This window comes from Sphaerodactylus townsendi, linkage group LG15 (assembly GCF_021028975.2).
Source record: "Sphaerodactylus townsendi isolate TG3544 linkage group LG15, MPM_Stown_v2.3, whole genome shotgun sequence".
In the NCBI taxonomy this organism is placed as follows: domain Eukaryota; kingdom Metazoa; phylum Chordata; class Lepidosauria; order Squamata; family Sphaerodactylidae; genus Sphaerodactylus; species Sphaerodactylus townsendi.
In genome coordinates this window covers 31,567,233-31,594,145 of record NC_059439.1, presented here as the reverse complement: position 1 = coordinate 31,594,145, position 26,913 = coordinate 31,567,233, and the positions used below count along the sequence as shown (strand labels likewise).

Here is a 26,913-nt window from a genome sequence, read left to right as displayed (position 1 = left end):
TTTTAAAATTTGATATTAAAAAGAGGGGGGGGAACAATTGCTTCGCCCTTGTCCTGCAGAACTCTGAAACTCTTGATCTAGCAGTCAGTGCAGGCATTTCCCCAAAGGTTGAAGTCTCAGTGGGGCAGGTAATGCCAATCCCTAACTCTGCCATTGCTCCGCAGCCTTCAATGAAGTGGGTGGCTACCAAGGGCTGTTTGATAAATACATGAATGCCCTCCCCAGCCAGATGTTATCCCCCACGCCGGACCTCTACAACATCTCAGCTTCCTGCTACATGCCCCGCGAAGACTCTTTCCACATGATAAGAGACGCCATCAGCAGTGACCTGCCCTGGCCGGCAGTTATTCTTGGTCTTTCCATAAATTCTCTGTGGTATTGGTGCAGCGATCAGGTACGGGATGAGGGCAAACGGTACAGAAAGGGGAATAAAGTCTCTCTGCAGCTATGTTCACAGGATCAGACCCTTTCACTCATGTTTTACCATAGCATGTGCAGAAGCCTCTTATTGGCATGAACAACAGTACAACAATAATAAAAAGCCAGGATTAAAAGCATATACAATGTACAGAGGAAATAAATGTTAAGGTCAGAAGGAAATCTACTGGCGTTTAGTAATTTCCGGGAGAGAAGTCTGCCATACTATCATACAGAGAGAAGGATCAGGATTGTCCAACAAGTGGTGTAATCCCTAATTAAATGAGTGAGATGGGGTAAAATGTAAAGGAAGTAAGATTCACATACCATGTTCATCCCGAATATAAAGAATTTCAGTGTCTTATATTAATTTTTGCTCCCAAAATTTTTGGGCCATGTCTTATTTTCAGGGGATGTCTTATTTTTCTGTGTTCTGTTCGTCGGGCATGCTTCCAAACAAAAACTTTGCTATGTCTTACTTTCGGGGGATGCCTTATATTTCATACTTTAGCAAAACCTCTACTATGTCTTATTTTTAGGGGATGTCTTATATTTGGGGAAACAGGGTACTTGGATCTGATTTCCTTGAATCTGAGACAGTGTAGTAATTGGTGGGCCAGAGATTCAACTGAGCCATCGTTACATGGGCACAATCTTTTTAGCCTTTTCTTGCTAATTAATTCTGCCATGTAACAAGGCAGAAGGCATAACATTAAACCAGGCGAGCATTATGGCTCTCCTTTGAACAGGGTTTATTAAGCAATACAGGTAGTGTGCCAAGTGGGAGAGAAAAAATACCAGGGGAACCGTTTATTTCTTGGCTGCGGTGATTAGAGTAGAGAACTCTCTATCCAACAGTTGACCTTTTAATTTCCTATAAGCTTCTGAATAGGACAAAGGGCAAAGTGAATCCACTGACAGTCCAATAGAGGACCCTTTCACTCTAGAATAACAGCAGATACGAATTTTCGCTAGAAGGTAGAATAGTTAAACTGAGGGTGTCATGCTTTGATCCCGTCATGAGAAAAAGGCATTCGCTGAAAAAGTCAATAATGCTTGGGAAAAGTGGAGGCAGCATGAGATGGATTTACTCAGTACAGAAAGCCATGGCCTTCATTTGGGAAGACCGGAGCAAGGCCGTTAACGACGGGATGTTTTCGGGGTAATTCATAAGGTTGCTGTAAATTGTAAGTGACTTGCGGATCAAGAACTGAGCGTGGAATCAGGTCGAAGCCAGTACCCCAGTTCACAGGTGTCAAACTCGTGGCCCTCCAGATGTTATGGACTACAGTTCCCATCATCCCCTGCCAACATCATGCTGGCAGGGGATGATGGGAACTGTAGTCCATAACATCTGGAGAGCCACGAGCTTGACACCTATGCCCTAGTTCATAATCCTGCGTGCAGTAGATTTGCTCGTGTGGATGTGTAAGAATTTTGGCTGTGGATAAACGCATCATTATGAAAAAGCTTCTTTTTAAAAATTAATTATTATTATTTCAAAATATATTGAACAAATCGGAAAAAAAGAAAGAGAAGTATTGGAAAATAGTTGAAATTACAACATAAAAGATATCTACCCACAATCATATTAAGTACACATTACATAATGGATCCCAATATAACCTTTTCAGATTACTAGCGAGACTTCATAAGGTCTAAGAATCTTTGTCATTTGCTTTCCACCTCCAAAGCATTTTTACTAGTCCAGTGATTTTATCTTAGTCATTATTGGTTTTCAGTCCTCGAGTTATCTTGTTTTTTACATAATCAGTTCGGATTCATATTAAAAAATAACCCCATTTCTCATCACATTCATGTTTTGAAGATTGATTTACGTAGTAGCAATATTCTCTCATTTTATCTTCCTAACATTACCAACAAGCTTCTTGAATTTGGGCCCCCATTTCCCAAAGTGCATGTGCTATCTGAGTTAGCTGCCTCCTACCCTGTTTCCCCTAATATAAGACATCCCCGGAAAATAAGACGTAGTAGAGGTTTTGCTGAAGTGCGAAATATAAGGCATCCCCCGAAAGTAAGACATAGCAAAGTTTTTGTTTGGAATCATGCCCGACGAACAGAACACAGGAAAAATAAGACATCCCCTGAAAATAAGACATAGCGCATCTTTGGGAGCAAAAATTAATATAAGACACTGTCTTATTTTCGGGGAAACACGGTAGTAACGCTACCTCTCTGCTCAAGATGCTTGGGAATATTACGAAAAAATAACAAAATGGAACCACTACACTTGTTCCCATTTCTACCTGAACACAGGTTATTGTGCAGAGATGCCTGGCCGGGAAGAACCTCACCCATGTCAAAGCTGGCTGTATCCTTTGTGGGTATCTCAAATTGCTGCCCATGTTCCTCATGGTTATGCCTGGTATGATCAGCCGGGTCTTGTATCCAGGTAAATATCTGGGCAGACTTGGGGATGTGGCACGAGCTGGCTTGTTTTAGATGCAAAGGGTCTTTTTAGATGTAGATTCTCTCACGTATGTCCCTACTCGGTCTAATTTGCTGTCCCCGGCCCCTCAATGATGAGACCAGCCTCTAACTCAGGGGTCTGCAACCTGTGGCTCTCCAGGTGTTCATGGACTACAAATCCCATCAGGGGCTGATGGGATTTGTACTCCATGAACATCTGGAGAGCTGCAGGTTGCAGACCCCTGCTCTAACCTAACCAAACCAGGGTTTGTATGGCCCTGGTCCCTGCCTGGTGGAACGCCTTCCCTCCAGCCATCAGGGCCCTTTGGGACCTTGGACAGTTCCACAGGGCCTGTAAAACAGAGCTGTTTCACCTGGATTTGGGGGGGGGGGCTGTTACTGATTGCCTCCCCCGCTACCCCCCACATACCATCATACTGGTTGGTTTGTACTGTGCCAGACCCCTCCCAGGGGAATCGGAGGTTTCTTCGGGTTGCCAGCTGATGTTAAGTTCTTCTGGTTTGTTGATGTTGTATTTAATTAATTTAGTTTTTATTATTTGATTGTGCGTTATTTTTATTGATTTTATCTCCTGTACACTGCCCAGAGCCCTTCAGGGGTGGGCGGTACAACAAGTTTTAAAGAGAAAAGATTATTGTCTCTGTCTTAAACAAGCAATGATTCCATCTTGGAAGCTCAGATGCTGGGAAAGGAATGGACTCTGTGGCCCCTTCCGCACATGCAAAATAATGCGTTTTCAAACCACTTTCACAACTGTTTGCAAGTGGATTTTGCTATTCCGCACAGCTTCAAAGAGCACTGAAAGCAGTTTGAAAGTGCATTATTCTGCATGTGCGGTATGAGCCTGTGATATTTGGGCCTAGGTTATCTTATAGCATAAGGTAAATTAATTTGACTTCAGAGTCACTGTTATAGATCCCTGCGCTAGAAGTGAGATTGAAGAACTTCCCCAGGACAGTCAAACTTTGCTTTAAAAAGGTTCACAATTCTGATCCCCCTGTTTGTGGAACACCACAATTGGGAAGGCACAAAATGTTTTGGTATTTGAACAGGGTCCCAAATGAATACGAGAATTATAATTCATTTTTACATACCTTTGTCAAAACCATTATTCTGTGCATTATTGAACCTGGTACTTTGATACAAGAGCACTTACAGTTCATTGAACGTCTATCATCCAACTTTCAAACAGATAAGGGCAGGGGCATAATGCCCATTGGGCAAGGTGGGCATCTGCCCAGGGCACCACCATGTGGGGGGCATCAAAATGCAGGGTTCATTTTTGGGTATTTTTAGTGGTTTTCCATTTTTGGCCTGCAGGGGATTCAGTTTTTAGGCTAGTGGCACCAAAATTTCAGTGTATCATCAGGAGACCATCCTTATGCTACCCCCCAAGTTTGGTGAGGTTTGGTTCAGGGAGTCAAAAGTTACAGACTTCCAAAGGGGGTGCCCCCATCCCCCATTGTTTCCAACGGGAGCTAATAGGAGATGGGGGCTACAGTTTTGAGGGTCCATAACTTTGGCCCGCTTGAACCAAACTGCACCAAACCTGGGGGGCATCATTAGGGCAGTCTCCTGGTGAGACCATGAAAGTTTTGAGACTGTGCCTTCAGAAATGTGCCCCCCCCCCCAACTTGCAACCCCCAGAAAACTCAATGCAGAACAAAGATTCTTGGGCAAATTTCTGGGATGTTCCTGCAGGGGGCGCATTTTTGGACGTATCAGCACCAGAATTTCAGGGTATCATCTGGAGACGGTCATGATGGCACCCCCCAAGTTGCTGTCAATGGGGGGGGCATCCAACTCAGGTCTTGCCCAGGGCTACAGTTTGCCTCGTTACGCCCCTGAATAAGGGGAGCAGGGCTAGGTCAGCACTAGGACCCAGGTGGAGCATTCTAAAACAAAGAAGGTCTGGCATGTTGAGTTCTGTGGTGGAGGGATACACAATCTACTAACATATTTTTTCCAAGACAGAGCATTCTACCTTGAGGAATGATCAACAGCTTCTCATTACTGCAGTGAAAGGGCAGTAAGTGGTACGCATAACAAACTCTGGGATCTTTGTAGCTAAAACCGTATTACAGTTCTGAGACGCCCTTCCTTCTTGTATTTGCTTCTTCAGATGAAATTGCCTGCATCGTCCCGGAAGAATGCCAACGGATCTGTGGCACGGAGGTTGGGTGTTCTAACATTGCCTACCCCAAACTGGTGGTGTCCCTCATGCCCAGTGGTAAGGGAGCACTTTCAAGTGATAACCAGTGCATTGCCAGTTGGCACTGAGAGGAGGCATTCCGGCGTCTTCAGATTCCCACTGATAACTCAATGTGGCTCTAGAATTCCCGTGGATAAAGTTGTCAACCTCCAGGTGGCACCTGGAGGACTCCCCAAAATTACAACTGATCTCCAGACCACTAAGAAGAAGAGTTTGTATTTATATCCCCCCTTTTGCTCCTGTAAGGAGACTCAAAGGGGCTGACAATCTCCTTGCCCTTCCCACCTCACAACAAACACCCTGTGAGGTAGGTGGGGCTGAGAGAGCTCCGAGAAGCTGTGACTAGCCCAAGGTCGCCCAGCTGGCGTGTGTGGGAGTGCACAGGCTAATCTGAATTCCCCAGATAAGCCTCCACAGCTCAGGCGGCCGAGCTGGGAATCAAACCCGGTTCCTCCAGATTAGATACACGAGCTCTTAACCTCCTAAGAAGCAATGAGCTTTAAAGTTCTCTGCTTGGTCTATTTCCAGATTTTTACGCTGCAGTTATTAGTTCAAAAGGGAAGGGGCAACGCTTGGTAAAATCTCACACCTATACACACTAGGTGACAGCAACAGCAGGTTTGGCGGGCATAGACTGGAGTGGGGCTATGGCTCAGTAACAGAGCTTTTGCTTGGCACCCAGAAGGACGCGGGTTCAATCCCTAGCATTTCCAGTTTAGAGAACCAGGCAGCTGATAACGCCCATGTAAGTCCCAAATAAAAGACGTGAAAAACCTCTGCCCGAGACCCTGGAGCGTTATTACCAGTCTGAGCAAATACTGACCAATGGTACGATTCAGTATAAGAAGAAGAAGAAGAAGAGTTTGGATTTATATCCTCCCCTTTCTCTCCTGCAGGAGACTCAAAGGGGCTGACAATCTCCTTGCCCTTCCCCCCTCACAACAAACACCCTGTGAGGTGGGTGGGGCTGAGAGAGCTCCAAAGAACTGTAGCTAACCCAAGGTCACCCAGCTGGTGTGTTTGTTTGTTTATTTGTTTGTTTATTGTTTAGATTTGTATACCGCCCCATCCCCAAGGGGCTCTGGGCGGTGCACAACAAAGTCAACGCATATACAATTTATAACAAGAGATCACAATAAGTGACCACATAAACAATTATTACATTTACTAAAATCCATTAAAATCCATTAAAACAGCGGTCAATACAAGAATAACAGGCGTCCCATAACCCAATTTATTAAAAAGCCTCCCCAAAAGGGGGGAACGGCCGGACTCCTCCCTAGGAGGGTAACATAGATGTAGACAAAAATAGAGTGGTAAAAAGTGAGTGAGTAAGGGGGTGGTGGTGTTGGAGTGCACAAGCTAATCTGGTTCACCAGATAAGCCTCCACAGCTCAAGTGCCAGAGCGGAGAATCAAACCCAGTTCTCCAGGTTAGAGTGCACCTGCTCTTAACCACTACACCACGCTGGATTAGTTTCCCTGGATAATATGGCTGCTTTGGAGGGTGGACTCTGCTGAAACCCCTCCCCTTCCCCAAAACTGCCCTTCCCAGACTCCACCCCCAACATCTCCAGATATTTTCCAACCCAGAGTTGGCAACCCCACCTGAGCTCCGAGATGCACGACAACATTCCACTTCACTTTCTTACTGTGTGACCCCCTTTCAGGTCTCCGGGGACTCATGTTGGCCGTGATGCTGGCCGCTCTGATGAGTTCACTCGCTTCCATCTTCAACAGCAGCGGCACCTTGTTCACCATGGACATCTACAACCGCCTGAGGCCACAAGCCAGGGACAAGGAGCTGTTGATAGTGGGCAGGTAAGAAAGCACTGGCTGCCCCCTCACGCCGACCGAGAAGCGTTTTCTTCAGGAGAAGCAACAGAGAGTGTTATGGCCACTCACGTTAAAATGTGTAGGTCTCTGAAGCGCCACGGATGCTTGGTTGGCTTTACTGTAGCAGAGTAACATGGCTGCCAGAGCTGATTCCAGGTTTTGGGGAGGGGGGGTTAGACAGACAGTGCCCAGGAACCTTGATCTGCCCACCATCAGAGCCCATTCCAGCCTCCTTTTCCAGTCGCTAACCTCTGTGTCCTCATGTGCCTATGCTTCCTTCTCCCCCTTGCAAGCCCTTCCATCAGCAGTGGCATAGTAGTTAAGTGCAGGTGCATTCTAATTTGGAGGAACCGGGTTTTATTCCCTGTTTTGCCGCTTGAGCTGTGGAGGTTTATCTGGGGAATTCAGATTAGCCTGTGCACTCCCACACACGCCAGCTGGGTGATCTTGGGCTAGTCACAGTTCTTCGGAGCTCCCTCAGCTCCACCAACCTCACAGGGTGTTTGTTGTGAGGGGGGAAGGGCAAGGAGATTGTAAGCCCTTTTGAGTCTCCTGCAGGAGAGAAAGGGGGGATATAAATCCAAACTCTTCTTCTTCTTTGCTGAGTTACCTGCACACCTTTTCCCCAACGGCACTGGCCAGTGCACGCAGCTGAGAGAGCTATCCTGGCCACCAAGAGTATCATCACTGTGTAACACCCACCTGACCTTCCCTTGTGACCCTGGGCAGCTGGGAACACAGGTGGAGGAGGAGGAGAAGGAGGAGGAGGAGGAGGAGAAGGAGAAGGAGAAGGAGAAGAAGGAGAAGGAGGAGGAGGAGGAGGAGAAGGAGGAGGAGGAGTTTGGGTTTACACCCCGCTTTTCTCAACTGTGCGGAGTCTCAAAGAGGCTTATACTCACCTTCCCTTCCCCTCCCCACAACAGGCACTTTGGAAGGTAGGAGAGGGTGAAATAGTTCCGAGAGAACTGTGATCAGCTCACAGTCACCTAGCATGCTTCATGTGGAGGAGTTGGGAAACAAACCCATTTTTCTGGATTAGAGTCCACCTGCTCTTTATTAAGAATTTATTACAAGGTCTTAATGTTTGCGAGTACAGTGATGCCTGTCCAATAGTCAATTATTATTATATAACAGATAATGTGATTTCTCATTAAGATATTGTATGCTTATGTTTTTACAGATGGGGCCATAGAAGGTTAGCTAGCCCCTTGTGTATTGTATACTTATCTTACTTACTTATCGTACATCCATGTAAAGCAGTGGTTCTCAACCTGTGGGTTGCGACCCCCTTGAGGGTCGAACGACCCTTTCACAGGGGTCGCCTAAGACTCTCTGCATCAGTGTTCTCCATCTGTAAAATGGATAAATGTTAGGGTTGGGGGTCACCACAACATGAGGAACTGCATTAGGAAGGTTGAGAACCACTGATGTAAAGAGAGTTTTTTGTTTGAGTTATATCTTTGTGAAGGCATAAAAATTATTGCTGTAGTAAAAATGTAATTGTGAAGGTAGTAATATTTCTTCTAATTTTGTTAGACATTATTTAAGGAGACTGTGTTTCACAGGATTTGAACCTTAAAGGTACAGAATATTCTTTCTGGTAACTTAATCTCTGCACATACACAAAGAGGAAAATTTCACCCCTCAGCTCCAGATAATGTCCCTCTGCTTCTCCGCTTGCCAGACCTGTGACCTTACCTTGCTCTGGCTCTCCGCAGGGTGTGGATCCTGCTACTCGTGGGGGTCAGCATTGCGTGGATCCCGGTGGTACAAGCTGCCCAGGGCGGGCAACTTTTCGACTACATCCAGGCCATCAGCAGCTACTTGGCCCCACCCATCGCGGCCGTCTTTCTCCTCGGGGTCTTTGTCAAAAGGGTGAACGAGCAGGTGAGTGATTTCGTGAAACCGTGCAGAAATCTCGCTGCACGAGAAAGACAGTCGGTGGACAAGAACCAAGATATTCCTCATAGGGGGAATTAAGAGAAAAACAGCATGCTATTGACACATGAAGGAGCCATATTCCAAGTCTATTGAGCTGTTGTTTACTGTCATGGGTAGACTCTCCAGAATCTTCTACTGAGGTCATTGATGAGCGCCGGCGTGGTGTAGTGGTTAAGAGCAGGTGGATTCTAATCTGGAGAACCGGGTTTGATTCCCCACTCCGCCTGAGTGGGAGAGGCTTATCAGGTGAACCAGATTAGCTTGTGCACTCCACAGGCCAGCTGGGTGACCTTGGGCTAGTCACAGTTCTCTCTGAACTCTCTCAGCCCCACCTACCTCACAAAGTGTGTGCTGTGGGAAGAGGAAGGGAAAGGATTTTGTAAGCCACCTTGAGTCTCCTCACAGGGTATAAATACAAACACTTCTTCAGTCACAAAACCTGCTGCATCAACCTTTTTAATGAAGAAGTTGTGGAGTGAATCTCGGACCAGCTGCGTGGAAGGTGAACACTCTAATTCCGAACCACAACCCTTATGCAGGTGGCGGCAAGACAGTAAAAAACCCAACATTGAGGGATCGAAAACCTGAAGAAGTTGAGGAAAGGGGGCCTGTTAGGCCAAGCTGAAAAGACTCAATAAAATACTACCTTTTACAAATCCTCCTTTCAGGATCTGCTGGAGTCTTGGTTATAAACAGTGGTGGGATCCAAAAATTTTAGTAACAGGTTCCCATGGTGGTGGGATTCAAACTGTGGCATAGCGCCAATGGGGCTGGGCGGGGCACGACAGGGGCGTGGCCCGGCATTCTGGGGGCCGGGCATTCCTGGGCGGGGCTGTGGCAAGGACGCAGCCGCTGCGCCGGTCCTTGGGCGGGAAACGAGTGCACGCAGGCGCAGGCTGCCACACACGCTGGTGCACCTCCTGCTAGACTGCTTCAAGTTCTGTGCGCTGCTGCTGAGAGGAGGGGCGTAACTAAGGCAAAAATCACGGGGCAAAATCACCAATTAGTAACCCCCTCTCGGCACACACAAATGATTAGTAACCTACTCTCAGGAACCTGTGAGAACCTGCTGGATCCCACCTCTGGTTATAAACTATGGGAGTGGACACTGAAAAGCACTGGGGGGAGGGGTCTACACATCTGGGGTGAAAAAGATGCATGGTATCAAGATCCTTACTACTCTGCCGTTCTCCCAAGGTTTAACTCCTCTTCTCTGCATTGCAGGGAGTTGGACTCGATGGCCCTTGGGGTCTCTTCCAACTCTATGGTTCTCTCTTTCGGCAGGGTGCATTCTGGGGCATGGTGGGGGGACTAGCCATGGGCATGGCCCGGATGATCCCGGAATTTGTTTACGGCACAGGGAGCTGCCTCTTCCCCAGCGCCTGCCCTCGCCTGATCTGCAGCGTCCACTACCTCTATTTTGCCGTCATCCTGTTCTTTGCCACGGCTGCCCTCGTGGTCGGCATCTCGCTCTGCACCTCACCTATCCCAGATAAACACGTAAGAAAGGAGGCGGACGCAAGGGAGCGTAACCGGAGGGAACTGACAACACGGCACCCAGCACGGTGTAGTGGTTAAGAGCAGGTGGATTCTAATCTGGAGAACCGGGTTTGATTCCCCACTCCTCCACCTGAGTGGCGGAGGCTTTTCTGGTGAACCAGATGTGTTTCCACACTCCTAGATCCCTGCTGGGTGGCCTTGGGCTAGTCACAGCTCTCTCAGGACTCTCTCAGTCCCACCTACCTCACAAGGTGTCTGTTGTTGGGAGAGGAAGGGAAAGGATCTTGTAATACTAGAACCAGGGGGCATTCACTGAAAATGCTGGGGGGAAGAATTAGGAAACACTTCTTCACACAACGCGTGTTAGGTGTTTGGAATATGCTGCCACAGGAGGTGGTGATGGCCACTAACCTGGATAGCTTTAAAAAGGGCTTGGACAGATTTATGGAGGAGAAGTCGATCTATGGCTACCAATCTTGATCCTCCTTGATCTGAGATTGCAAAGGCCTTAGCAGACCGGGTGATCGGGAGCAGCAGCAGCAGAAGGCCATTGCTTTCACATCCTGCATGCGAGCTCCCAAAGGCACTTGGTGGGCCACTGCAAGTAGCAGAGTGGATGGACTAGATGGACTCTGGTCTGATCCAGCAGGCTAGTTCTTATGTTCTTATGGTGTCGTGGTTAAGAGCAGGTGGATTCTAATATGGAGAACCGGGTTTGGTTCCCCACTCCTCCACCTGAGTGGCGGAGGCTTTTCTGGTGAACCGGATGTGTTTCCGCACTCCTACATCCCTGCTGTGTGACCTTGGGCTAGTCACAGCTCTTTCAGGACTCTCTCAGTCCCACCTGCCTCACAAGGTGTCTGTTGTGGGGAGAGGAAGGGAAAAGGATCTTGTAAGCCACCTTGAGTCTCCTTACAGAAGTGAAAGGTGGGGTACAAATCCAAACTCTTCTTCTTCTTCAAAGAAAACTGGGCGATAATTAGACCTTGATTGGGGGGAGGGGTTTCCCAGGCTCCAATCTGCTGGTCCAGGGGTGGCAGCGCTGGGGGTTCCAGCAATGTGGGTAGTTGGGACTCCAATGCACTCTTCCCTGCCTATGGTCTGGCAAGGAGACCCCTAAACCAATTATTTTGCGCCACAGCTGCATCGCCTAGTATTCAGCCTCCGACACAGTAAAGAGGAGCGGATAGATCTGGACACCGAGGAAGAAGAGGAGGCGAAGAAGAGAGAGGGCGCTCGGCAGAGGCGCCAAGAACAGGCCGAGTTGGGAGCATCCAAGAACGGGAAACTGGAGCACATGCTGGAGGTGGAAGGTGAGAAAGTACCTGGATTGAAGAGACAAGAAGGGACACAGGCGGATTCCGCCCTGCTGATTCCAAAGTTATCTCAATGTCTTTCTCCCTATATGACCATGGTGGCGAACCTTTGGCACTCCAGATGTTATGGACTACAATTCCCATCAGCCCCTGCCAGCATGGCCAATTGGCCATGCTGGCGGGAAACTTGATGAGAGATATGGTAATCCATCTTTAAGCAGAGTGCAACGGTCCCGCCATATGTTGACATCCTTGTGCAGTTAACTATTCTCTACTTGGGGGTATTAAACCTAACCTTTTTAGATTTCGGATATTTCTGCTATCTCCCCCCCACATACAGACACACAGTTTTTACGACAATTTCCTTGCTGTCAGTGTGGCCACAATCTGCAGATTTAGGTATCCACAAATTAGGACGCACTTGGCACTAGAATAGATTATTGTTTTATCAAGTTTTGTACCCTGCTCTCTGATTGACTGAATAGTCTTTCATGTATCTTTATGTCCACCAAGATACACTGCATTATCTCTTCCAGCATGGTGTAGTGGTTAAGAGCAGGTGCACTCTAATCTGGAGAAACTGGGTTTGATTCCCCGCTCTGCCACTTGAGCTGTGGAGGCTTATCTGGTTGAACCAGGTTAGCTTGTACACCCCAACACATGCCAGCTGGGTGACCTTGAGCTAGTCACAGCTCTTCGGAGATCTCTCAGCCCCACCCACCTCACAGGGTGTTGTTGAGGAGGAAGAGAGAGGAGATTGTCAGCCCCTTTGAGTCTCCTTACAGGAGAGAAAGGGGGGGATATAAATCCAAACTCTTCTTCTTCTTCTTCTTTGCTGTTAGATTCAAATGTTTCTCTCATACTTTGTAATTTCCTTTCTGACTGAATGGTTCACATTTTTGTAATCTGCTTCAAGGCTGAAATGAGAGCCAGTCAGATTCTCTGCTTCACTTGGCCCTACCTTGAAATATGGGTTTGGGGCAGCTGGTTTTACCACAAATAGGGGCGCTGAGTTTTCCAATCTGTATTGGCCTTCGACGTCATGTGATCGGCCCTGACTTCCAGTCCTTGTCTCTCGCCCTCATTTTACAGTTTCCAAAGCAGCACCCTCCGCCATGCGAGCTCTGCGTCCAATCGTCAACTGGTTCTGCGGAGCTGGGGGGATCAGGAGGCCAAAGAGCGGCGGAGGCCAAGCCAGGAGGAGAGAAGCTTGAGAGGAGATCGCGCGCCTGGCAGACATCACAGAGCATCCAACCTGGAAAACTGTCGTCAACCTCAACGCTGTGGTCATGATGGCCCTCTCCATGTTTTTGTGGGGTTACTACGCCTGAGCGCCCTCTGTGACCTTTGACCTCTGCCCCCATCCCTCCGGGTTTGTCTCTGAGGGACGAGGGGGGAGCATTTCCATTCGATTCCCCATTTTGCAAATACTAACAGGCCATCATTTTAAACATCTGTACAAAGCTTTATTTCAGTGGTCCCATCAAAAGCAAAAAAAAAAATAAGTATTTGCAGAGGGACAGGTGAAATACTGCCCCCTCCTCCTCTCCTGCATTCTGGCATTACAGTTACTGGCATCAAGAAGGCTACAGGGACTGATTCCTTTCATGGTTTCAGCACACAAACATTCTTGGTATCAACGCTAATAGTCTCCCGAAGTCAAAGATTCTTCTTCCCGTTCATGGTCCAATCCACACGCCACTCCTCAGGGCCCAGAAGGTTCCGGTCAGTAACCCACCCTGCTGACATCAGCCCTGGAAAGGCAAGTCCAAAAAAGAAAGGCAGGAGTTGGAATTGTGTGCAAGGTTGCCCCTGTAATCTCATATTTTCATTGATGCAGGACAATTTGGAAGAACTGAACATAAAGCTGGGAACTATGTATTATCTAGGAGCAGCAGTGGCGTAGGAGGTTAAGAGCTCGTGTATCTAATCTGGAGGAACCGGGTTTGATTCCCAGCTCTGCCGCCTGAGCTGTGGAGGCTTATCTGGGGAATTCAGATTAGTCTGTGCACTCCCACACATGCCAGCTGGGTGACCTTGGGCTAGTCCAGGGGTAGGGAACCTGCGGCTCTCCAGATGTTCAGGAACTACAATTCCCATCAGCCCCTACCAGCATGGTCAATTGGCCATGCTGATAGAGGCTGATGGGAATTGTAGTTCCTGAACATCTGGAGAGCCGCAGGTTCCCTACCCCTGGGCTAGTCACAGCTTCTCGGAGCTCTCTCAGCCCCACCCACCTCACAGAGTGTTTGTTGTGAGGGGGGAAGGGCAAGGAGATTGTAAGTCCCTTTGAGTCTCCTACAGGAGAGAAAGGGGGGATATAAATCCAAACTCTTCTTCTTCATCTATGCAAGTGCAGAAAAATCTCAGCTTTTATTTTAGACACATTTATAATGACCATTAGTTTGAAAAACTGCAGCAGTGCCTGCCTGCTACAGTGTTACCAGACTGAAGGAGTCTGACAACAATATTTAAACATTTATTGAGTGGTGGGGGGCAGGGGGGCTTTACCTTCTTTATAAATTCATTGCCAGAGTGGTGTAGTAATTAAGAGCAGGTGGATTCTAATCTGGAGAACCGGGTTTGATTCCCCACCCCTCCACCTGAGTGGCGGAGGCTTATCTGGTGAACCAGATGTGTTTCCACACTCCTACATTCCTGCTGGGTGACCTTGAGCTAGTCACAGTTCTCTCAGGACTCTCTCAGCCCCACCTGCCTCACAAGGTGTCTGTTGTGGGGAGAGGAAGGGAAAGGAGCTTGTGAGCCACCGTGAGTCTCCCTTACAGGAGAGGAAGGTGGCGTATAAATCCAAACACTACTACTACTTCTTCTTCCCACAGATTAAATCATGCCAAACAAGTAGCAAGTTGCAAATTTCTTTCATGTCCATAAATTGTTCAGATAGTGGCATTCAAGTTTTCCTGATAGAAAATTCAGATGTGTAGTTGTTAAAGGTCGCTGTCTATACTTTGATAACATACCTATCAAGAATATGGGGAATATGCTGTCCCATAGTTGATGCAGTTCGGCAACTGTGGTCCAGTCCTTTCTAGAAGGCTCTGCGTGATCAAAAAACCAGGGAGGAAAGGTAGTGAGAGCAGCTCACCTTGCAGCCTGGCTGCGAGAAGCAAAAATTATACATCGTCTGCTCGCATAATCAGAAGGAATACACTGAATAGAAGGGATATACTGGATGCAAAAGGCTGTTGATGCGAATGAAGCAAACAGACAAATGAGATGCATTCCAATAGAACTGAGAAAAACCTCCCGCCAAGCAATGCAATGAGGTTGTTTGGAGCCTTAACCTGAACTGGACGGCCCTGTGTAGTTCAATCTCGGATGGAAATCCAACTTCTCTAAGCAGAGGCAGGCGATGGCGAATGGCCTCTGTTTGTCTCTTGCCTTGAAAACCCCATGAGGAGTTGCCCTAAGTCATGGGTGGCCAATCTATGAAGCTCCAGATGTTCATGGACGATAATTCCCATCAGCCCTGTCAGCATGGCCAATTATGCTGGCAGGGGTTGATGGGAATTGTCATCCATGAACATCTGGAGTGCCATAGGTTGGCCACCCCTGGGCTAAGTTGTTTTTAGCTTGATGACCCTTTCCACCACCAAGGAGTTGCCCTGTGCAAAGTTAGATTGATCTCATTCAGCGCCATTTATGGTAACCGGCCTTTTTGTCCCAGCCAGGCACCCTTCCCAGCCCCACTGTCAAAGATCCTTTAACCAGAGAGCCCAAGAGGCCGAACCCTGCAAAGTGTGGGTGCTGAGCTACCCATGCTTCCCAAGATGGACTGTTTTCCCCCTCCCACCCCTGGCTCCAGATACACTTCCTGGTTCATCACCTTCCCGTAGCCTTCGCTGCAGATCCAGGAGAGACTCTCTTTCCACCGAGGACCCTGCTACATCCTGGTACAGCAGAGCCTCCAAGACAAGAGCATGGCTGCAGGCTTTAATGACATCCACGCTGCCTGCCTGTTGGTGCAGCATCACAGAGACTGTCCCTACGGAAAGTGAGAAGGGACAAAGGGATTAGAGAATGCTGAGGCTTCTCACGTGCAGAGCCCCATCGGCCACAGGAATCCCTGCCGGTACCTCTCTTTCTCTTTTCTTGTCATTTATTTAAGCACTTTCATTCCACTTTTCTCCCCAGTGGAAACTCAAAGAGGCTTGCAAATACTTGTATACTACCAAAAACAAACAGCATATACTTTTGACTGCCCAGCAGTGTCTCTTACGAGCGTTTCAGCCCCGAAGTTTCCACTTCTATATGACTCTCCCGCATACTCACCTGCTGCTTGGTTGAAGAAGAGTAAGTAGTTTGAAGAGTTTCCCTCAAGAGCTTTCTGGAAGTCAGCTGTGCTGGTAGGGATTGAAAAGAAACATTAATTCCAGAAGTTAAGGAGGTGCTTCACAATTGGGAAACTGTAGGGCAGTGGTGGCGAACCTATGGCACGGGTGCCAGAGGTGGCACTCAGAGCCCTCTCGGTGGGCACGCGCAAACAGAGTTCCTCATGTGGGGGGGAATTGCCCCCCCACATCTAGGCTGGCCTGGGCCGCTGGGCGCGATTATTAGCATTAAACCTAAGACCTAATTTTGGGGAAGCAGTGTAGGTAACCCTGTTAAGCTGTTAAACCCCAGTAATTTTCATGCAAAGAACTAAAGTGTGATCCTTTACCTGGGAGTAAGCTCAGTTGCTAGCAATGGGGCTTGCTTCTGAGTAAACCCTCCTAGGGTCATGATTCACCCATTGGAAGAGTTGCACAGTTGCTTCACAGCAGAGCCACCGACTACCACGAAGCTTACTTCCGAGTAACGCACGCCTCAGAGCCAACCATTTTTTCTAAACTAAAACCTCAGGTATTCGGGTTAAATTGCCATGTGGGCACTTTGCGATAAATAAGTGAGTTTTGGGTTGCAATTTGGGCACTCAGTCTCGAAAAGGTTCGCCATCACTGCTGTAGCGGAAGGAGAGGGAAAAGACTGACAGAATGAATGAATGAATGAATGAATGAATGAATGAATGAATGAATGAATGAATGAATGAATGAATGAATGAATGAATGAATGAATGAATGAATGAATGAATGAATGAATGAATGAGGAAAGATTATACTCTGGAAATTCTCCAGATGTTCCAGAAAGAATATTTCCCTGGTAGTTTTGTGTGAGCAAAGACTGACTCTAGAAGATGCCACTTGATAGAAGAAGACGTCACCACCAACACAGGGCAACCCCATCCACAAGATGTTACAGATGAACAGAGGTGGTCTGTCATTAGCCTGCCTCTCTGTTGTGGTCTTGGGCTTCCTTGATGGTCTCCAATTCAGGTACTAACCATGGCCAGCCCAGAGCCACTCCAAAGCTCCAAACAAGGTCAGGCTACACCAGGCAATTCAAGAGAAGAAGAAAAGAAGAGTTTGGATTTATACCCCACCTTTCTCTCCTGTAAGAAGACTCAAGGTGGCTTACAAGCTCCTTTCCCTTCCTCTCCCCACAACAAACACCTTGTGAGGCAGGTGGGGCTGAGAGAGTCCAGAGCCCAAGATCACCCAGCAGGAATGTAGGAGTGTGGAAACACAGCAGCTTCACCAGATAAGCCTCTGCCGCTCAAGTGGAGGAGTGGAGAATCAAACTTCCAGATTAGAATCCACCTGCTCTTAACCACTACACCCCGCTGGCTCTCAAGTTGCTTTGGGCAGAGATAGTATATCATTTATTTGCTTTTAAAGTTTCTAATGCTCCTTTTTTAGTGGCATTGTCTCAAGCAGTTTCCAATGAAAAATTAAGGAAAAAATCAAGTGAGGTGCACCCAACTTACAAAAGTTATTTAAAAAAACAAACTTCTTATGCTGGAGGATGAGGGGATAACTTAACAGATGTTACTGACCTGGAGACCACTGTGTGAAGGGGAGCTCCCAAGATCAGCCTCAGTTGTCGATGATTGCCTATGAAGATAGAGACAGAGAGAAACTGCATTTCCATAGCAATTGAGAGATAAGAAAGCAAGATTCTTGGGGGCAGCGCTCATGAGGCCCTGCATTTCTCACAGGCTTGCCTATGGAAGCAAACCCTTGGTTACCTAGCAACAGGGGCTCCTCAGGGTTGACGAGCGCGGGGCTTGGCACCTTCCCCCATCGCAAGAAATGGCGCAAAACCAGGCGCAGCCGGGCCTGGTTGAGGGTCTCCATGCAGACAGCCCTCACGGCCCGATAGTTGGAATAGAGGTGCAAGATGGTGAAGAGACCATACAGGGTGTAAGTAAGGCTGGAAGGGAAGGAGGCATAGGAGTTAGGAAAAGGTCTGGCTTCAATCACCGAGCCTCAGCCTCTTCATCCTCTCAAATCTTGGCCTCCCATAATCCCCTAGTGAGCCACACAGAGAGAAGCGGCACCCGTTCACTCACGGGAGGTTGTCAGCCACAAGAGGGATGAGGAACAGACTGCAGAGAAGGCCGGCTAAATTCACCAGCGTCTCCTGGAAAAATGAGGAAAAGCAGGTCAGGAGAGAGCAGGTCTCAGGCTCTGAGAGTCTCGCACCCATGCCCAAGAGCGGCCAATTCATGAGCAACTTTGCTTCCACCAAGCTCTCACCTGGCTTCCATCCTTGGCGGACACATCCGCCATGTTGTCCCGCCGGGCCTGGTGCATGGTAAGGGCTGCCCGAGTGGCCCCTCCGGCAACTCCCACAATGCACTGGAGTGGAAAGAGGGGAGGAGAGGAAGAGGAATCAACAGAGGAGGCCTTGGAGACCATGTACAGAGAGTTACTGCTGGGTAACTAGAACTAAGAAGAAGAGAAGAGTTTGGATTTATATTCCCCCTTTCTCTCCTGTAAGGATGCTCAAAGGGGCTGACAATTCCCTTCCCCCCACCCCCACAACAAACACTCTGTGAGGTGGGTGGGGTTGAGAGAGCTCCAAAGAACTGTGACTAGCCCAAGGTCACCCAGCTGGCATGTGCTGGAGTGCACAAGCTAATCCGGTTCACCAGATAAGCCTCCACAGCTCAAGTGGCAGAGCGGGGAATCAAACCCGGTTCTCCAGATTAGAGTGCACCTGCTCTTAACCACAACACCACGCTGGCTCTAAAGACATCACGCCAGTCCCTTCATTTTCACCTCCCAGGATTTGGGATTGCTCCTGTCACCAGGCGTCTTTCCAGGTGTCCTATCACTGCTTCTTTCTTAGTAATGCACACAAGGAATTATGCCAGCCCACCCTCAGGCTCCCTCCCTTCTGCCCATCACCCAACCAATCCCCATGCCTCTCCATTGGACACCTTTCTAATACCTTGAAAAAACCACTGGTGCAAACAATGAGAGTGAAGAATGCTGGGAAGGCCGGTGCCAGGATCTCCATTAAGATGGCGACATCATTGAGTACGTCTGCAAAGAGCCTAAGTGTAGAGAGGGTCAGAGGACAAAGGTCAATTAGCTGGGGTCAAAGGGCAAAACAGGCCCCTTCTAAGCGCACCTGTACGTTCAACCGCTGTTTTGCAGCATGGATTGCTGATAATGTACTAAGAACATAAGAACTAGCCAGCTGGATCAGACCAGAGTCCATCTAGTCCAGCACTCTGCTACTCACAGTGGCCCACCAGGTGCCTTTGGGAGCTCACATGCAGGATGTGAAAGCAATGGCCTTCTGCGGATGTTGCTCCCGAGCACCTGGTCTGTTAAGGCATTTGCAATCTCAGATCAAAGAGGATCAAGATTGGTAGCCATAAATCGACTTCATAAATCAGTCCAAGCCCTTTTTAAAGCTATCCAGGTTAGTGGCCATCACCACCTCCTGTGGCAGCATATTCCAAACACCAATCACACGTTGTGTGAACAAGTGTTTCCTTTTATTAGTCCTAATTCTTCCCCCCAGCATTTTCAATGTATGCCCCCTGGTTCTAGTATTGTGAGAAACAGAGAAAACTTTGCACCCAGTGAAATCTTTCATTCGGGATCAAAAATGTTACCTCCATTGCTTGGCATCACAGTCCAGTTTGTTCCTGGGAAAAGATGCAAAGAAGAAATCTGTCCTCACCTTGAAGAATCGAGTCAAAGTTTTAACGCCCACCCATGTTTCCCCGCTCCCAACTGTGCAAATGTGAGTGGGGAGGGAAGCCAGACTCACCCCTTGCTCCAGGCAAAAAGAATTCGCCCCAGCATTCCTGTTCCATCTGCAACGGAAGGGATGGGGCCTTAGCAGTGAGAGATTCTGGTGGAGCAGCTGGAAGACCTGGGTTCAAATTCCCACCCTGCCATGGAATACTGTGCGGTCCTTGATACAGAGCTCTTGTAGCTTGCCCTATCTTTCAGGGTTGTAATGAGGATGAAACAGAGCAGTAGAACCATGGCGTCCACCACACGGCGTTCTACGAGAAAAGTATAGGGGGCAGAGACCTTGCCCTGGGGCAATGAGCCGTAGTTGCGTAGAGTTTTCAGGGCATACTCCGAATCACGCAAGTGTCAAGATGTGAGTTTGTGTGGGGGCAAAGCTGAGCGTGAAGCAGGGAACGCTGAAGAATTAAAATACTGTTCATGGGTGCAATGGAGGATAGAAGGGTAGATAAAAAATATAGCTATGTGTATAAAATAATGATCAAAGCAGCACATGCAACAATAGCTTTAGGCTGGAAAGTAAAGAAAAAAATGGACAATAGAGAAATGGTTGGAATATATCTGGGAACAAGTGACACTGGACATTTTCGATATAATAACAAAAAATAAACTGTGGCAAGATAAACAGTGAAATTTTGGAGATATGGACAATATATGCGGACTGGATGAAAGAAGCTGGAGTCAATGAGGAGATATGGGAGAAGAGATTACAAAGAATGAACTTACTGCTGTTTGTTTGAAAAAACTATGAAGAAAATACAGGGGGGAGGGGAAAAATGTATTGTTTGAAAACGAATGAAGAAAAGTATTAATATAAAATGGAATAGTCAAATGATACAATTAAAAAAAATTAAAAACCAAGAATTAAAATACAAAAGGTGACATAGAATTGGGTCATCTTGGGAGAGTGATTCTGGATCTAAACTAGTATGGAAACAGACCAGTGCCGAGGGTCTTATGCGAAATGAAAGGTTTGAGTCAGCAGATGTAAGGACACAGCAAAGAGGATAGGTCAAAGGATGAACATCTGGGGTTCTCAGGTGAGAGTACAAAAGCAGAAAGGACCTCTGTTGGGGGTTTAAGGTTAGAGAGAAATTGTGAGAGAGGCCAAATCACACATTACAAAGACAAGTTCTGAAGTTCCTAGCTACCCTGGCATGCCAAATGCTTAAGAGAAGAGAAAAGTTTGGGTTTATACCCCCCTTTCTCTCCTGAAGGAGACTCAAAGGGGCTGACAATCTCCCTTCCCCCCTGACAACAAACACCCTGTGAGGTGGGTGGGGCTGAGAGAGCTCCGAAGAGCTGTGACTAGCCCAACGTCACCCAGCTGGCACGTGTTGGAGTGCACAAGCTAATCTAGTTCACCAGATAAGCCTCCACAGCTCAAGTGGCAGAGCAGGGAATCAAACCCAGTTCCTCCAGATGAGAGTGCACCTGCTCTTAACCACTACACCACGCTGGCTCTTTATCGGCGGGGCAAATCTTAACCACCCTCCTCCGCATCCCACATCAAATTTGGCCCACTTGTGCCTGGGAGGGATAGAAATCCAGAATGCCTCTTTGTGCCATGTTATTCAGGCTGAGGAGTGGGTTAAGGCTAGAGTGCAGCAGTAAAAGAAGAGGAACTCTGAAGCCGTGAAATTTTATGGTGCCTAAAAGAGCTAATTCTTCGGGACCCAAAGGTTATACCAGGCATTTCCGGCAAGCAAGTCAGGGAGAAAGATCTAGAAAGGATGCTCAGGCACAGGTGAACCGAAGGTGGAGCCCACCTTTCAGTATCCAAGTGACTGTGGCGGCGGCAACGGTTGAGGACTCATCCCCGACTCCCACCCCTTTCAGCACAGCCTGCGTGGCCAGGGTCCCTGTGATGCTGCTGGCAAAGGCCTGAGGAGAATACAGAGGGGAAGGATTAGGGAAGACTGAGGAGAGGTGATGCTCAAAAATCCAGCTGAGGAGAGAGAGATTTTGCCCCAGTTCACCAACACTCATGGCTTACTTTGACCTTAAGAACTAGCCTGCTGGATCAGACCAGAGTCCATCTAGTCCAGCACTCTGCTACTCGCAGTGGCCCACCAGGTGCCTTTGGGAGCTCACCTGCAGGATGTGAAAGCAATGGCCTTCTGCTGCTGCTGCTCCCGAGCACCTGGTCTGCTAAGGCATTTGCAATCTCCGATCAAGGAGGATCAAGATTGGTAGCCATAGATCGACTTCTCCTCCATAAATCTGCCCAAGCCCTTTTTAAAGCTATCCAGGTTAGTGGCCATCACCACCTCCTGTGGCAGCATATTCCAAACACCGATCACGCGTTGCGTGAAGAAGTGTTTCCTTTTATTAGTCCTAATTCTTCCCCCCAGCATTTTCAATGAATGCCCCCTGGTTCTGGTATTGTGAGAAAGAGAACAATTTCTCTCTGTCAACATTTTCTACCCCATGCATAATTTTATAGACTTCGATCATATCCCCCCTCAGATGTCTCCTCTCCAAACTAAAGAGTCCCAAACGCTGCAGCCTCTCCTCATAAGGAAGGTGCTCCAATCCTTCAATCATCCTCGTTGCCCTTCTCTGCACTTTTTCTATCTCTTCGATATCCTTTTTGAGATGTGGCAACCAGAACAGAACTGAACACAGTACTCCAAGTGCGGTCGCACCTTCCAATACCTGATCCTGCCCAAATCTCACAGCCCCACTCATTGCAGAGACATTCTCTCTCCATAACCCCTAAAGAGGTTCTATATTCTTGTCCACTGAAAGATTAAAGTGTGGTCAGTTGTGGTGCAGTGACAGAGGAAACAGTATGCTTCCGCAGTGGAAAGTAGTCCCAAATGAATATGAGAATTATAACTCATTTTTAAGCGCTGCCTTCGTCAAAACCAATGTCCTGTGCATATTTACACATGGCTCAGCGGGCAGGGAGAGCAGGAACCCACCGAGGAGAGGCACCTGCAGGTCGCCTCACTGATGAGGCAGGATGCAGCAGTGAGGCTTGGTTGGCAGGGGGAGCAGGAGGACGTGAGGGAGCGCACAGGCTGTCGCAGACACCCAAATTTGCCGACAGCCAACTTCATATTGCAGCAGCAGAGCCGGCTGACGCCCCACGCCCAGACTCATAAAAGGGAGCAAGGGATGGCAAAAGGTGAAGGGGGGGGGCATGAAGCAGGGCTAGGTAGCCACTAGGACCCAAGTGGAGGATTCTATTATGGTCGATTCCGCACTTGTGTTATCGACCTAAGTTCGAGCTGCGTTCAACCTAAGTGCTCTGCACAACCACTGGGATCGACGGGGTTTTGTACCAGCTTCGCCCCATGTAACGGTCAAATTTCCGACTCCAGTTGGGAACTACTACTTTTTCAGGGAACCACGCTCGAACTCAGCTCAATTCTAGTAAAGTGCGGAATCTCTGGTGCCAGGAGTCCCCCATTCAATAATCACAGCTGGAGTGTTTCGGGGCATCGCGTGACAGCTGGCCAATCAAAGAGCGCCACCTTCGTCCCTCCATTCCTGTGGCAGTTTTTTTAATAACGTGTGTGGGGATAGAAGGAACATGGCCGTAGAACAGCAGCCAATCGGAACGGAGCGGCGAAGAGGCACAGGATGATTCCGTCCTCCGAGCTGGGATCAAGCTGGTTGCAGTGGGGAACAACAATGGCTTCGACCTAGGTCAGTACCCTTCTCAGGGAACTGGGTCGAACCTATTTTACTAGATGCGCTTGGAATCGCCCTATGACAAAGAAGGTCCAGCATGTGGCAGATGAATATAGAACTGTATTTTAATCCTCCATGGAAAAAGAGTATAGCCTCCATTTCTCACCCCCCTGACAAGCAGAGGAGAGAGATAACTCTCAGCCATTAAAAAGGAATCCCACATGCTAGACTGGACCTCACCTGTACCGTGTCCCAGATCTGGTAGGCCAGGTAATCCCCGCTTACGCTTTCAGGATAACCCTGAGGTAGAAACACTGACTGTGAAAGAAGAAGAGAGAGGAATAAGGTCAGTGTTATTTGGCATTCACAAGCACTAGCATCTCTCTATGGCCTAGGTGTCAAACTCGCGCCCCTCCAGATGTTATGGACTACAGTTCCCATCATCCCCTGCCAGCTGGAACTGTAGTCCCCCAGCTGGCAGGGATGATGGGAACTGTAGTCCCCCAGCTGGCAGGGATGATGGGAACTGTAGTCCCCCAGCTGGCAGGGAACTGTAGTCCATAACATCTGGCAGGGGATGATGGGAACTGTAGTTCCCCCAGCTGGCAGGGGATGATGGGAACTGTAGTCCACAACATCTGGAGGGCCGTGAGTTTGACACCCTTGCTCTACGGGTAACACACCCTTGTTACCAACAGTTCCCACTCAGTTCTACAGGATGACTAAAGGTCGGTAGTCACTCCGGCTTTTTCCAACCGTTGTTGATTATTAAGATTGCAATCGGTCTTGTTAAAAATAGAAGTAACAAAACAGCAGAAATGGATCGTATGCCTGACCAACAAAGAAAAAAAAATGTATGAAAGGTGGTATAAAATCAGAACAGGCAGTCAGAGAATTTAAGGAAGGGGGGAAAAAAGAAGGAAGAAAAAGAGAATGGAGTACAATTTTTTTTAATTAAAAAAAAAGGCCGGCCACCTGTTTGTATGTCAGTCCAAGCTCTTCGAACGGTTAGGAGCAGGAGGTATAGTTTACTGGTCACCTGTTAGTTGTTAGTTGCTCAGTTAATGTGCATTTTAGTATGATTTTGGATGTGTTGTATGTATTTATGTAATTATGATGTTTTGGTCTTGTTGTGAGCTGCTCTGAGCCCTTGTGGGACAGCAGCATACAATTTTAAATAATAAACAAACAAACAATACCAATTGATCAATATAGGCTTTTCAAAATGTATAGCAGGGCAGAAATTAGGGGCATACAAATTGATAAAGTTGATCCATGTTAATAACTGACAATAAACTTCAGGCGCTTTTTTTGAAAGAGCCCTGTTTACTCACCATGAAAACCTCCCGTATTGACCGGTATGTCTGAGCTTCAGGTCTGTCTGGGAGGCATCTCAAGTGCCCATCAGGCAAGGGGTGGTAACACCGAGCTCTGCGGGAGCCGTAACTCTCTGTACAAAGTGGCCCAAATTCCGTCATGGCTGAACGAGCGCCTGAACTTTTAAAAGATTCGCTTCATTAATCCATGGATATCTTCACTATAGAAAAACACAGACCAGGCTAATAGTGGTCTTTCTTGCACGAGAACTACCACACACAACGTGCGTACGCAAAATGACTTTTTCCACATTAACCGTGAAATGTTGCTATTCACCGTGAGGTGAAACATTGCTGTGGCAGCAAATTCTTTCTGGTCACTCGTTCATCCTGTTGTCTTCCACAGAACTCTTTTATGTGTGGCACAAGATTCTGGGGGAGTCTGTTAGGGTCAGAAGCATTCTCAGTTCACACAGGGTGGCTGCAAGGCCTAACTCAGTGGTGGCGAACCTATGGCATGGGTGCCAGAGGTGGCACTCAGAGCCCTCTCTGTGGGCACACACAAACAGAGTGCCCCCCCCCCCCCCCGCACACACATATAGGCTGGCCTGGGCTACTGGGCTTGATTATTAGCATTAAACCTAAGACCTAGTTTTGGTGAGGCAGTGTAGGTAACCCTGTAAAGCGCTGTTAAACCCCACTGATTTTCATGCGAAGAACTAAAGCTCAATCCTTTACCTGGGGGTAAGCTCGGTTGCTGGCAATGGGGCTTGCTTCTGAGTAAACCCTCGTAGGGTCGTGATTCACCCGTTGGAAGAGTTGCACGGTCGCTTCAAAGCAAAGCCACTGACTACCACCAAGCTTACTTCTGAGTAACGCATGCCTTGGAGCCAACCGTTTTTTAAAAACTAAAACCTCAGTATTCAAGTTAAACTGTCGTGTTGGCACTTTGCGATAAATAAGTGGGTTTTGAGTTGCAATTCGGGCACTCAGTCTTGAAAAGGTTTGCTATCACTGGCCTAACTGAACCAACTGGATGTTCTGCATGTACAGAAATCGCACCCTACACACAGGGGCATGTGCCAGGACAGCACGTCACCTGATCACACGGGGTTCCTGGTCTCTTTGAGGCTAGCTGTCGTTCCACACAAGTCTACCATGCACCCCAGAAGATTGTTAATCTTGTCCTCCAGCAGTTTCCATGCACTCTGCCAGGTGGCTGATCTCGGCTGTTGCTTTCTGGCGGGCATTATGTGAAAGCATGACAAAATGGACCGTGGAAATCACTGACAGAACCCTTCCTCGTCACGCCTTCTTTGGAAGAAACTGTCGGAAGCAAAAACCACTTCCTTTGGTCTAGTTTCAGAAGACATTTATACCCGCTTTTCTCCCAACAGGGGACTAAAACAGCTTACAGCACTGTTCTCTTGCCCTCAATTTCATCCTCGCAGCAACCACCTTGTGAGGTAGGTTAGGCTGGGCACAGTGACTGGCCCAAGATCAAGGAAAGGGAAAGTTTGAACTTGGGTCTCCTGTTTCCCAATCTGCCACTCTAACCACTACACAGGACTACTCCGTGCACGACTCCAACAGAATAACCCCATGCAAATGACACTCACACAATATGAACTTGCATGGATCACACACAGGTTGCAGAAACTCCCTCCATAAAAGCATTCGTAAATATTCAGCATTAAATACACCCCAGACAACAAATTGTGCACGTTTCTTGCAGAAGTTCTGTGCAAAACCTGCTCTCTCACCGATGGATCAGCAATTCACCATTTCAGATTTGATCTGCTCATGCAAAAATCAGATCCTGGACAGATTCTGCAAGCAGGAAACAGAAAGAGGGCACACCAACCCTCAACATTCCCTTTCTTAAAGCCCAAGCAAATACCTGCTCCTGTACATAATTCAGCTACAGTAACAGGGCACCCTCCTGCATGCAAAAAGGTGGATTTTTCAGTGGGCAATTGCTAACTGCAGTCCACAAGCTGCTACCTGAATACCTTTGCGAGGGGCTTCCGCTCTATTTCAGGCGTGCAAGATTAACACCCTGACCCCTCTCGTCCCAGGAAACCACCACCGGTTCTGCCAACTCCTCCTGTGCTTTCCAGTTACACACTTTGCCAAGTGGCAGATCTCAATTGTTTCTTTCTGGTGTGG

General features: G+C 47.9%; 2 protein-coding genes across 7 annotated transcripts in view; one reads left to right on the top strand and one right to left on the bottom strand.

Annotated features, from left to right (window-relative positions):
• The window catches only part of SLC5A2 (solute carrier family 5 member 2), a 23,912-nt gene extending 10,776 nt beyond the window's left edge, over positions 1-13,136 (top strand). The window contains exons 8-15 of the mRNA XM_048517480.1: positions 165-394; positions 2,695-2,830; positions 4,991-5,098; positions 6,750-6,900; positions 8,634-8,802; positions 10,141-10,356; positions 11,498-11,669; positions 12,765-13,136. Coding sequence (XP_048373437.1) covers positions 165-394; positions 2,695-2,830; positions 4,991-5,098; positions 6,750-6,900; positions 8,634-8,802; positions 10,141-10,356; positions 11,498-11,669; positions 12,765-12,886 — 1,304 coding nt within the window. The 3' untranslated portion in view covers positions 12,887-13,136. The remainder of the gene's footprint in view (positions 1-164; positions 395-2,694; positions 2,831-4,990; positions 5,099-6,749; positions 6,901-8,633; positions 8,803-10,140; positions 10,357-11,497; positions 11,670-12,764) is intronic.
• RUSF1 (RUS family member 1) lies at positions 13,117-26,913 on the bottom strand. Of its 6 annotated transcripts, none has more exons than XM_048517485.1 (15): positions 26,749-26,913; positions 24,763-24,965; positions 23,669-23,746; positions 21,556-21,670; positions 19,800-19,845; positions 19,642-19,674; positions 18,966-19,071; positions 18,269-18,370; positions 18,082-18,152; positions 17,758-17,942; positions 17,566-17,623; positions 15,966-16,036; positions 15,520-15,678; positions 14,654-14,731; positions 13,117-13,426 (listed from the first exon to the last, which is right to left on the bottom strand). In XM_048517485.1, the coding sequence occupies exons 2-15, from the start codon at positions 24,904-24,906 to the stop codon at positions 13,332-13,334; spliced, it is 1,341 nt and encodes a 446-aa protein (XP_048373442.1). In that variant the 5' UTR covers positions 24,907-24,965; positions 26,749-26,913; the 3' UTR covers positions 13,117-13,331. The 6 variants fall into 6 exon arrangements, with proteins under 6 accessions (XP_048373442.1, XP_048373440.1, XP_048373443.1 ...); XM_048517483.1 differs by having other exon boundaries at positions 24,763-24,925; XM_048517486.1 differs by having other exon boundaries at positions 24,763-24,920.